General features: G+C 32.0%; 1 protein-coding gene across 3 annotated transcripts in view; it reads right to left on the bottom strand.

Annotated features, from left to right (window-relative positions):
- Positions 1-13,727, bottom strand: part of Csmd3 (CUB and Sushi multiple domains 3) — a 1,110,517-nt gene that overhangs the window by 210,795 nt on the left and 885,995 nt on the right. For all 3 annotated transcript variants that reach the window (XM_026384530.2, XM_026384531.2, XM_026384532.2), the window contains one exon: positions 7,878-7,994. In XM_026384530.2, coding sequence (XP_026240315.2) covers positions 7,878-7,994 — 117 coding nt within the window. The remainder of the gene's footprint in view (positions 1-7,877; positions 7,995-13,727) is intronic.

The raw sequence follows: 13,727 nt of genomic DNA, 5'->3' as shown, positions 1-13,727 counted from the left end.
GCTATAAACATTGATGTGACTGTGTCCCTGTAGTATGTTGTTTTTAAATCCTTTGGGTATAGACTGAGGAGTGGGATAGCTGGGTCAAATGGTGGTTCCATTCAGGTTTCCAAGGAATCTCCATACTGCTTTCCATATTGGCTGCACCAATTTGCAGTCTGTGGGGTCTCTTTTTAAAGAACACTAATTCCATTCATGAGGGCAATAATCTGCTGATGACTTAATCACCTACCAAAGGCTCACCTCCTTATACCAACACCTTGGGGTTAAGATTTTAACATATGAATTACAGTGTCACAGGAATATTCAGAGTATGGTCAAGATGTAAAGCATCAGGTTTCTAGATTATCAACTAAATTTGGTGGAGGGAAGGTAGATCCTTTTGAAGCAAATAATCAAAACATGGTCAAAAGTCTAATAATAAAATTGGTGTATCCAAGATTTAATATAGCCATAAATTCATATGGTGATCATATCCCCTTACTCTACAATAATAGGCTTCATCCAAAAATATTGAATTTCTTAATTTACTCTATTCTGTCACACATCTGAATCAGTTTTTATAGATTTCTTCATATGGTTCTATGTTTTATATCAAGTATTATAACATGTCCCTTTTTTGTTGAAGTAACTAATGTATTTTACATTACATTTTCTCTTTGTTTTTGTATACAAAAGATATTCTTTTTTTTTTTTTGCATAAAAGTCTTGGGTTCAGTCATTTTGCAGATATATCCCATGAAGTTTGTGTTTAATATATTTTCTTGGAATTTTCATCTAAATAATCATAATATGTGCAGAAATTAGTAAATGTTATAGTTTGGATCAGGAATGAGCCTCAAAGCCTCTTGGGTTTAAGACATGGTCTCTAACTGGTGGTGCTATTAGGGAAGAAACTTTAGAAGGTAGAGCCTACATGGAAAAATGTTCTTGAAGGATATATCTTGCTCCTGGCTCCTTCCTCTCACTCTTCTTCCTGACTGTCATGAGGTGAGCAGCCTCCTTCACCATATACTTCTAGTGTCATGATATACCACCTAACCTCAGGCCCAAAGCAATGGAGCTAACACTAGACTGAAACCTCTGACATTATAAACCGAAATAAAGATTTTCTTCTTTAAGTTGATTTTCTCAAATGTTTTGTGACAGTTATGGAAAGCTGACTAATACAGTAAAATGACATATTTTTATGCCAAAAAATAAACTAAAATAATATAGTCAAAAAATAAATGTTTCTTTCCTTATTAGCAAAAAAATAACATACTTCTGCCTACTGGCATTAAAACCATCCCTTTTCTATTGCTTCAAATTTAACAAGTAATTATAAATAGTAAATACAAATTTTGAATAAATATACATTTTATGACATTATTTGTCATTGTTAGATACATAAATTCATTACTTAGGAAACAGTAACAATTGATTTTGATGTAATAATATTATTAAAAAATGAAGTGTCATACTCTTTAAATATAAAAAAAACCTCTGGTCTTCTTTAGGGCTCATTTGTTACAGAAAACTTCATTCCAGGAAAAAAAATAAATGCCAATAAAATATTTACTTATCTAATGAGCACATAGAAGAAAACTTAAAGCAATTTGTCTCTAAAATATGGTGACAATTAGTGACAATAAATTACTAAATTAAATATAAAGACAGGTAACCAAAGCATAAAATATGTAAATGATGTTGAATAAAATTAATCATTTAAAAAAGCACATAGATCAAAAGTCAAATTGTCAGATGTTTATATGTGAGTTTAAAAAAATTTATAGAACAAAATAGTAATAACTACCATTTTTTACATAAAACATGATTATAGCTAACTTTTGGTACACACGTCGAAATCACATTACCACACATTAACAAGTACAGATACCCAACCGAAAACCATCTGTGTAAATTTATAGAGTGTCTATGCATCTTACTTTTATTCTATTGTGTTTGCTTTTGCCTTCAAAATTCTGAAAAGACCTAAATTTCCGATGACCACTTTTTACAACCTAACAGTTTATGCAGAAATTTGAAAAGCTGTGCTATTAAATGGACTATATTCCTCTTAACAATTATGCAAAATACCCCATCTATCAGCCTGAAAAATTCTACTAAATTTAATGAATATAATAAGAATTTATGAGATATTCGTTACCTAATTATCAGTTTTAATATATTATTAAAATTGTAATCCTGTATTGTGGGATTATAGTGACATCACAAGGAAAGATGTTTCTAGATTAATTATGAAAAAATACTGCAGTGGGAGACAAGAAAGATAGTACATAAGTGACAAATATAAAATAGGTGGAAGTAGGGGAAAAGTTGAAGGCAATATAAGAAATATTTTTTTAAATCCTCTTTTATAGCAATGCACAAAAAGTTTTAGCATCTTTATGTGCTGCTGGTACAAAGAAATCCAGACTGCAAATAATTTCAAATGATTTAGAGATTTGTGAAATTGAAACTTACATAACCAAGAAACTGCACCAATAACAAAAGATGGGAAAAAGGGAAGATTAATTGGGCAAATATAAGAAGGCTTTTGTACCTTTTCCAACATTCCACATGTAAAAACTCTTCTATGGAAAGAGTAGGCTATGTGCTCTAACAAATATGCTTTTTGGGTAGGCTTCTAGTAGATGGAACTATTTGGTAGGCTGAGCACAAAATTAAGTCTCCATAGTCTTTTCCTGAATATCTCCAAGATTTTCTACTAGTTGGAATTCTCCAAGAAATCTATTAGCTTGTAGTTTATACAGCTAACATATGATACAATTATCAATGTATCAATGCCTTATTCAGTTATCAATGTTAAGATTTTCTAGATAAAATTTTGGTAATATAGTGTAATGTGGGCTTAATTGTGTCTCCCCAAACTAATGTCAACCCAGAAGCTCATAATATCATCATATTTGGAAACGGGGTCTTTGCAGATGCATTACTTAAGGGATAAAGATGAGATCAAACTGATTCAGGTTGGCCCTAAATCCAATAATTGCTATCTGTATAAAAAGAGGAGAAAACAAGAGAGCCACATAAAAACATGAACAGATAGGCAGAGGAAAGGTCTTGTGGAGATGGAGTGATCTTATGAACATGATCTTATGAACATCAGAATGATGCAGCTATAAGTTCCAGAATGCGAAGGGATTGCTTGGAGCCAAAAAAAGCTGGGAAGAGGCAAAACAGGCCACTTCCCTAGAGCCTGAAGGATGCATGGCATCATCACTTGTTGTTTCAAGCATCTAACCTCCAGAACTGTAAGAGAATACATTTTTATTGTTCTAAGCCACTAGGTTTGTGACACTTGTTATGGGAGCCTTTTGACACTAATACAGCCTTTAATATATATGGAATATATATTAATATATATATATATATATATAAATTGGACACAATATCTTTATTTTATTTATTTATATGTGGTGCTGAGGATCAAAACCAGGGCCTCGCATTTGCTAGGCAAGCGCTTTACCACTGAGCCATAACCCCAGCCCTATAGTGAATTCTTAGTAAGGAGAGATGGAGTTGGGAAAATTTGAGAGGGGTGATAATTCCAACAGGCAACATTCCATGTGTAATTAATTATTCCTCTGGATTATAAAAAGACTCATGTTTCTAAATTTCTTTTCTTCCAGTTGCCTAAAGGACCTTGCTTTGCCACTTGTTCTGTCTCAAATCTGTAACTTTGCCCTTTCAACGTCTTTCTCATTTGGCTTTAAGATAAATACTTCAGTTAGGTGCAGTGGTGCATGACTTTAATGCCAGCAGCTTGAGGGGAGCTGAGACAGAAGGATCATGAGTTCAAAGCCAGCCTCAGCAACTTATCGAGAACCTGAGCAACTTAGTGAGAACCTGAGCAACTTAGTGAGAACCTGAGCAACTCAGTGAGACCCTGTCTCTAAATAAAATATTAAAAAGGATTGGGTCTATGGCTCAGTGGTTAAAGGCCCATGTGTTCAATCTCTAGCATATATATATTTCAGTATCTTCTATTCCAAGAGAACATCATCAAAGCAAAAATAATCTCAACTTCGGCTATTCTGGTTTTGTTTGTTTGTTTATTTTTAGTAAAGATTAGTAGACATCCATGACATTTTTCCCCCAGTTTTAATAATTCCAACCTCTTTGAAATCTGATTTAGGCCTCAATGCTCTAAGTATGAGTTATTAATAAAATTTTTTTCTCCCTGTCAATGTCAAAAATTCTCTTACACTGTAAAGAACTTATCTATAACAAATTTGAAATAAAATCTGGTTTCCATGCTTTTGGCATTCAAAAAAAATGCATTAGTATTTAAGCAACAAAATCCCATGGGAAAATAATTCATGATTAAAAATTAGAAGAGGAAGGACAATTAAACTTATTTATTGATAGGTAAACTAGGATTTTTAAAATCAGAACAATCAAGTGAAATAGTTTGATACTAAAGAAGGAAGAGAGTACATTATTAATGAATGCTATCCAATTGATCCAGAACTGTTATTTTTAAGGATATAAAACAACCAGAATCATATAGGATAAATATTGCTCAACCAACTCTAATATCTGATGTCTAAATGAAATTTAATCATGCTCACAAAAATATTATAAATTGACAAGTCTCTTATCCACAAAAACAAAAGAAATTGATGACACCGTTCACACTCCATCGATCGGTACTGTCACATTGTGTACACATTGAAATTATATGAATTCAATTCTATACCAGGTAAAAATACATAAATGAACCTAATCTGAAGCTACATCACTCTTAAGAATCACAACCAGCTTATATGACACTATCTGAAGAAACTGTCATCCGTTCTTTCATTGGAAGAAAAACATCCTATTAGACTTTCTAAAAGACAATATGGTTTGTGCAAAATCATGAGATGATCTCTCATGAGTAATATAAAATATTTTCATTGGTAATGTTGATTATATATGATTTTCTACTTGCATAACTATTTTAGAATCTTAACACCTGTTCAAAATGTAATATGAATGAATGAACTGAGTGTATTTGACATATATTGTACTAAAGGAATAAAAACTCAATTTTAAGATTATCTACATATAACAGGTCTAAAGGAAGAAATGATCACAATTTGAGATTAAAAACAGGAAAAGAGAAAAGATGAGAATTATATGTGTTAAAGTGATACCTAAAAGTCAGAAGAAATAGCTCAATGTGCAGTAGCAGGAAATTATTGCAAATGAAAATAATAGAAAGCAGAAGAAAATCAGGAATTTGATTTATAGAAACCCACTCACTATTGCTTGATCATCTCACATCAAAGAGGTAAAGGTAAGGATAAGAAGTCAATGATCAGAATTTATTTAATTCTACCACACCACTCCCAGAAAATTATTAAGGATTGCATGATTTAATATTCACTGGTGAAGTGAATCCAAAATATTTGTTTCCATGCTTTAACTTCTTTTTTTTTAAACACTTATTTTATTTATTCATTTTTATGTGGTGCTGAGGATTGAACCCAGGGCCTCGAACTGGACATGCTAGGCAAGCACTCTACCACAACCCAAGACCCCATGCTTTAATTTCTTATGATTTAGCTAAATAATATAAATTAATGTCTCAATTTTAGCTATAATACTTTTAAAGTCCTATTCCAGGATAATCTAGGTCATTTTATTTCGTATGTTTTATACAATAGGAGTCAATTAAAGACATTCAGTGTGAATGAGAACACAAAGAAAAATGTGTTTGTATGTACATCTGTGTATACTATGTTTTATAGTGCTAGTCATTCACACACATATTATTTCATTATGAAGTAATCCCATGAGGTGGCATTTGTCACCATTATTTTAGGGATAGGAAAAGTAAGACTTTGGCCGATGATGTAATTTGTCCAATAAAAACGAGTAAGATGTTGAGTTGAGCCTGAGCCCAGAAATCTGACTCCAAACCTAGCATTCTTAAACTCAATGATACCGAACATGGAAAAGATGAGATGCATTTCTGATAGACAATCTAATTTACTGTTTGCAATAACTCTTCTCTATTGACACATGATCCCCATTTCACCAAGACTGAGTCTCAGTAACCTTATATAACTTGTCTAAAGATAGATAGCAAATATGTAACAGGGCTGAAATTAGGATCTAGTATATATTTTCACATGCAGTTTTAAGGAAAAAATAATGCAATGCTTGAAAAATAAAATCATTTTCCTTAATAGTAAACCAAAGTACACTGTTTTATCCATGAACAGACTTGTTAAAAAAAGAAGTTTAAAAACCACACATTTCTGTTTCAACATAGTATTATATTTTATATTAATAGAATTAAATCTAATTTAACTCTCCAAAATTAAGATTCCATTATTTAGGAATCTATTAATTTACTTTTATTTTAATTATAACTTCTCTTTTCTCTTTTCCAGCATACACAGGCAATTGTCAAATATCTTCAGGATGACCAGCATGTCTGTGTGTCAAGAAATAAAATAATATTCCTCTTTCTCATTCTTTTAGCCACATAGCATCCCCAAAAGAGAGTATAATGGAACACAAAATGGAATCAGGCAGTTTTTTGGACAACACTGCTAGGATTCTGTCAGCAGTCATGTAACATTTTTGGCATCTGGTGACCAGGTGCTGCTCTAACAAAGGGAAAACTATCTTGAGCACAAAAGGCAAAAAGTAAACACAATTAAGAGGATGATATTTTTCTTTCTAAACTGTCATTCCCTTCATTATCAAACAGCTCAAGTCTAATTCCACTGATCAATATGCCAGGGGAAGGAAATACTACATACAATGCAGAAACAGACACCTAGCTAACACAAGCAATGGTGCTCTATTTCAATGCTAAAATGAAAGGTTTGATACTTCACTTTGAAGATGGTGCTCTCAATTTTGTTGAGGATCTTGAACTTGATTCACAGGGAATAAAAAGAGGATATATAGTAGTATCTGGTTTTAAGAAAATGGACTGGGAACATCAGCTTATTATATATTTTGGCAGCAGAAATGTTAAGTCAAGATGTTATCCCCCAATCTTTAATGATAAAATCCATGTCCTTCTGCAAAAACACTGAGTCATCCAGACCCAGACATTCATGACAGCTATAACAAATCCTTTACCATCAAACACATGCTGTAAATCTAAATTCTAGAAGTTTATGCACTTTCAGTCTCTTCCCCATACTTTACTGCTCACTAAATTTCCCTTGCCTATTCATCCATGAACAGAGCTTAAACTGGGATAGATCCAGCTGGATCTCAGATCCAAAACCTCTAGAAGCCAGAGAGGTGACTTCTAAGACTTGTGATCAGGAAGATGTGAAGGCAGCAAAGGACACATTGTCTTCCTAGTGCCAATGGAGAACAGATTGTCAGGTTGACAGGATGAGCTAAAATGTCCTTTGTTGTTTTATTTTTATTCATTGCTGTCCCAGAAATTAGATACTTAAAAAAAAATCTCTTCTTTCTGGAAATGTGATAATAAATTTAGGACTGGTATATGGTTGTTTTATAAACATTTTTGTTACTGCTGTAGTAGTTTGTATATTTGATATTATGCATATTTTGAAAATCTGACATTTCTTTGTGCTTTGGTAATGTCCTATTTTATATAATTCCAATATGAAGGCACTTGCAAGGTTACTGGATGTGCTTATTTTTAAAAATTAAAAACAATCCTGTTTTCATTTTTGTATTGTTGTTCACCTGTATACTTGACCATTAATTCAGTTTTAATGAAATGACCTCAATTTTATGATTACATAGCTACAATCTATAAAAAATTGTAAAATGCTTTATGAATAGTCGATAGTTTCTTCATCATTATTATTATTTTAAAAATAATGTGGTGAAAAATAAAGTCTGTCTGGAATGAAATACCACATGGTAATATGAATCTTACTTACCAAACTCCTTGGGAACTGCTATAGAATAAACACAATTGTGTCCCACACTGTAATTTTTTGGATAGTTTGGGGATAGAACAGTGCCTTCAGAACCTGTTGAACGACTTCCACAGGGTGCTAAGAAATAAAAATAAAAAAATATTTTTAGAAGATTAAAAAATTGTAATATGAATGTGTTCTTGATATAAAAATATGGCTACTGGATTTTAAGAGGTAAAAATTATTTTCATCTTTTAATAGATTCCTCCAGTGTCAAATATTTTAAAAATGGTAAAATTCTGCACACACAAAACTTTGTAAGTATTCAATTTACTGTTCTCCATAGCAAAGTAATATCAAATGTTATAATTTTTTTCTCTAAAGAGTAGCCATATATAAGAGTGCAAAAATCAGCATTTCATAAATTATATACTTGCAGCCAAATCTTGAACCCCTACTCAAATTCAAGCACAATTATGCTGTTGTCAAATTAAGCATTTCAGACATGGGACGTGATAATTTTATAAATACTTTCACCCATTTTTGCTCCAATCTTTTTTGTTTATATAATTTACCTAGATATCAAAGGAGTTGTTGATGGTTCCTTGGGACAGACTTATTTTCTACCTCAGGCCCAAATGTCTTATATTCATAAAAAAAGGATGAGGGTGATACTGATGTTTCCAGACAATTGTAAGAAAGTGGTCCTGTTATTCATAAGTCAGGAGATGTATTAGGATTCATATGTCTGAAACTCAGAAAGAGACCTGATCTACTAATGGAGATTTATGTATCTATGATATTCTTTAAGTGAATGAGATCATTCAAAATAGTATGGAGAATGAGAAAATATGGTTAAAGAAGAGGTTCTGCAAAGCACCAAAGATCTAAAGAAAGGGTAGCTACAGAGAAAGTCTCTCAGAAGCCAAAGTACAAGAAACTTTCACTGAAGGGGGGAAAAAAAGAGTTCAAATTCAAAAGGTTAGATATTGCAAAACAGTTAATAAATGGAAAAGGAGTCTTTGTTGACTAGGCATCTGGAACATAAGAGAGCTGGATGCATCTTTCCTAAGCCTGTGATTTCTGTGTAGAGGGATTTTCTTAAATGTGTTTTGGCTGGCCCTGCCCCAGGCTCATTTTTAGAATGAATGGTGGGCCCTGGAAAGGAACTTCTACTTCTTCTTGTTCAGAGCCATCCTGCCTACAGTGTGTTATCTACCAGCCTGGTCACCCACATTGTAGGTTTTTGTTGTATGTCCTTGGAGGGTAGGGCTGTAGTTGCCAAAATCAGGTTGTAGGAAGTTTGCTGTTAATCTCAACTTTTATCAATATTAAAGTTAATGGTTTGCTATCTTTTTGGCTTTGAACTTGTGCAGGAAGAACAGTATCATTTATTATTCCACTCAAACACCAAAAGGAGATTTTGGTGTCAAAAGTAGTATCATAGTGAACAGCTTTCTGCAAATTATTGTCAGTGGGCCAAATGAAGCTCATGGACTTGAGAAAATATTTTTATTTATTTATTTATTTATTTATTTTTAGAGTTAAAGACAAAATAAAACTACGGTAGGATATGCAACAGAGACTGGTAAGTAAATTCCAAAATTATTTACAGAAAAAGTTTGTAAACTTTTGGACTAGACCTTCTGAACTAGATTAGAGGAGTAGAAGCTAGATTAGAATATGATAATGAGTAAGTGGTATATAAAGAAATATAAAAACAAACCAGAATCTTCAACTGGGAAGATAATGAAAGGATTGGTAGGGGGTGGTTTGCAAAGGCAAAACCAGAGCATTGGCCTAGAGATAAGATCAGGAGCAAAAATAGAATTATTAGCTTTGTTTTAATTTTATTATTATTATTTTTTTGGTATTGGAGATTGGATCCATGGCTTTGCACATTCTAGGTAACAACTTTAGCACTGAATTACATTCCCAATCTTTTGTCAAAAATTTGAGACAGGGTTTTGCTGTACTTTGCAGGCTGACTTCAAACTTGTGATCCTCCTCCTTCTATCTATAAGTAGCTGGAGTTAGGAATTCATTGAAGGTAAAGCTTGATTTTTTTTTTTTTAAGGGCCTTGTACATACTAGACACGTGTACTACCTCTGAACTACATTCTTATCCATTTTTCTTTAACGAGTTTTCAATGTGGTAGTTTATTAGGTGCCTCAGGGAAAGTTGCAACAGTTTGAAAAAAAAATCAATACTTTTAATGGAGTCCTCTTGAAAGTTAAAAAATATAGCAATATTTAAACACAAACCTATTGTATTCAGTAGGGTGGCTAATGAATATTCTGCCCTTTTTGTTGTTGTTAATGTTAAATAAAAGGGTATTAACTACTTAGAATTAAACATTCTAAACTTAGAACTTCCAGAAACAACAATTTGACAGTGATGATAATAACCAAAGATGTCTCACTCTCATCACTCTTTATTGTTTGAGATTAAAGTAGTCAGGTGTATTCTTATTTCATCACTGATAACTTTATTCAACTGATAATGCTACTGATGAGAGAATCATTTAAGAATGAGTAATGTGTTTAATGCCAACTTTCTTTCTGATTTTAAGGTGCTCCAAAATTAAAATTATAATACTTTGAATGTACATGACAAAAACTCTTATTTTTATATTTAGAAAGTATGAATAGAAATGAGAGTGTCTAATTCAAGTGCAGCACTGTGACTTAGTCATGAACATTCAGCCATCACACATTAGTATGTGTCTGTCACCCTTGATTTGCTTCATATATTATATATTGCATAATGGACATTTAGGACAGCTGTTACTAAAAATCTCATTTATAAATATGAAGGTTTTTTTAACCATGAATATATGTGAGATTTCAGCTTAATCACATATCAGTATGGTAATATCATGTCATATTCTGTGATTTGTATTGGTAACCTTAATTTTCTATTCTGGTCAGTGCCTACAGCATGTACAAATTTATAGTTAATGATACAGAATATTATTTAGTGATCGATGATAATTGTACAGTATGTGATTAACATAAATAAAGGTAAATTATGATCAGAGATCTTTTATAATCTTTTATGTTTATTAAATAAAAATGGAAAAATGATTGATCCCGGCCAACTTTACTGATTCTCCTAATATTGGTCTCCAATAGCTTTTCATACCTTCACTTTCTATTTTAATTCCACCTTAGTGGCTATAAGAGACCAGCCTTTATCTTTTTTGATCTTAACAAAAATTGGAGCTAAAAGCAATCCCAAACTTTGAACTCTACTCTTATTTTTGCTTTTTGATATATACCACCTATACATTTGGCTCCTATGTCAAACTGGCAGCAATTTTCTCTAAACAGCGTATATGCTTTATAACATGTTAAACATGATAACTCACATGCTCTTGATATAACATGTGGCACACAAATCTATATTTTAATATCATATTGTGGAGCATATAAATTATGAGAAGACATAATTCTGTTTGTGTAAGTGTAGGAAATACAAGGGTTAAAGAAATACTGTTCTTTTATTTTATGACCTGGTACATTAATAAGGTTTGGGGAAGGTCATGCTTTCTCATAACATGTAATTATACCCAGAAGTTACTTTGCAAGATGCCAAATCGATGATTCCAAATTCCAAACCATTTTGGAAATAATTCTAATGTTTGTGTAATTGATAATAATTAATCATGACTTTGTGACAAAGAACTGTACTTAATGAATGCATATAGAGCCAAATTATTTTAGATATTTAAAATGTCAAACCCAGCCTTCTTATAAAATGCTGTTATTGTTTATTCTCTCTCCCTGACTAAGGGTCCAATCACTGTTCTGCTGTTTATGCTCTCAGGTAGAATATCAGCTTTTCTTTATCTTCGCTGCCTCTTTATCTGTCATCTCCCAACAGTTTTCTTGTGGACTCTTCTAGTAAGCTCCTAGCATTACTCATCACCAAAATTCCATATCACTGCTACTGATTTTTCTAACACACAAACTTTACATGTTTTCTCCCTCCTTTTTAGAACAAAGTAGGTTCTCTATAAATGTCTCTTTGATGGTTAAATGAACTGTGATTGTAAGATTAGAGTAATATAAAATAATCTTCCAGTTAACATATAATACAAATGTTTGATTGAGTTGAAGTTACCCTAGATAAATCACTTAAATTTCATGCAGTATCCAATACATTCTCTCTTTATTTGCTACTCTAATTCACAGTAGCAAATCCATGTTAACATTTTACCAGTCTGAGGCATATCCTCTTTGAGTGATTGAAATCATCCATAGTTTATTGTTTTTAGTATTTTCCTTGTTCTCTGTTTATTTTTTTTTTAAATTCTATTTTGAATGAATTTGTATGATTTGATTTGTATAAGTAAAATGCATCCATGATCCAATTAAACTGTATCTATGCTTGTTTTACTCCTAAATTATGCATGCACTGAAACAGTTGATAGATGTGTTAGTTCCAGAGAAATCAGAGCATGAGATGGAATGAGGATTTACGGTTTCTAGTCATCTGAGGAAAATGACTTTCTACTTGTAGTTTGAACAGGGATATGGGTGTGGAATGTAGGAGGAGGAGGACTGAAGGCAAGTAAGAACAAAAGGTACATTAGCACTGAGTGAAAAAGAAGACTATCAAACCATTTATATGGAAGAGATACTACTTGAATGTCTTAGAAACTTTATAATACATGCCACAAACCCTTAAGCTACTTACAATTCTATATCTATCTCTTCACTGATATAATGTATAATTTATTATCAAATATATACTACATTTAAAATTATTATATAATGTATAAATTATTCTCAGAAAGCAACTGAGGTACTTCTAAAAGTGATAACTTCTTGTAGGTCACAAAAGAGTAATGTGGTATATTAAATCAATAATTTACTAGATATGACCTGTGGCTCCTTCAGTTCAAAAGAACTGCTGTACCTTACAAAACTGCTGGTATGCATCTAGTAAATTACTTATGCCCTGATATAACCTGATTTAATGTCACAAATCATAAATCCTAGTAAAGAATGTGTTTGAAAGTTATATCTCCCATGGAGCATTTTTAAAAGACAAAGCCTTTCCTGATCCTTAAACTGTCTGATAGTAAATTGAATGTAGACAGCTATTATTACCAGTATTGATTTTGAGATCAAAATTACTACTCTTTTTCTTCTGTGTTCAAAACCTTGAGCTTAGTGAAAATAACTAAGTAGCCAGCTATTCCTTTTATGCTCCTGATTATGTCTTCTATATTAGCATAAGTACTTCATTTTGCTTATCTGCCTTAGATGATAAGCCTCCATTATTATTTTATTATAATGGTAGTTAATACTACTTTAATTTATAAACCATTATACTAAGTATCTTATTTAATTTTCATTTTACTTTGCATTATTTTCAATACATTCATATTTACTTATTTAGAAAAAAAGTAAGAATAATGTTGCTATGAGTTTTCTATCTCCTCATTTCCCCCCCCCAAAAAAAAAATTAAAAAGAATCATTCTCCATTCCTCATGAATTAATTCTGTTATAATTTCACACATTTTGATACTAAAAAAATGTCATCATACTGTGGCAATAAATGTCTCATAAAACATTTCAATGACTCAAAAAGTCAACTTAGTTGTATGTGAGCTTCTACATCTTTCACCTCATTGCTTGCTTGGACTCATTCATTGATTTTGCTGTCTAGGCAGGCATAACCTTCATCCCTCAGTATTTTCTGAGCCAAATCTTCATCAGAGAGCATGATCTCAGAGAAAGAAAAGTTTATAGTGAAGGGCTGTAAATACCTACATTTGCTGGATAGATCTATATTAGTGACATATACAAAGTCTGTTAGCAAATAATAAGTTTTGAGTGTGTGATCTATGATACATAGC

Source organism: Urocitellus parryii, chromosome 7, assembly GCF_045843805.1.
Source record: "Urocitellus parryii isolate mUroPar1 chromosome 7, mUroPar1.hap1, whole genome shotgun sequence".
Taxonomy (NCBI): Eukaryota; Metazoa; Chordata; class Mammalia; order Rodentia; family Sciuridae; genus Urocitellus; species Urocitellus parryii.
Note: the sequence above shows the minus strand (reverse complement) of the source record. Positions and strands in the feature narration are given on the sequence as shown.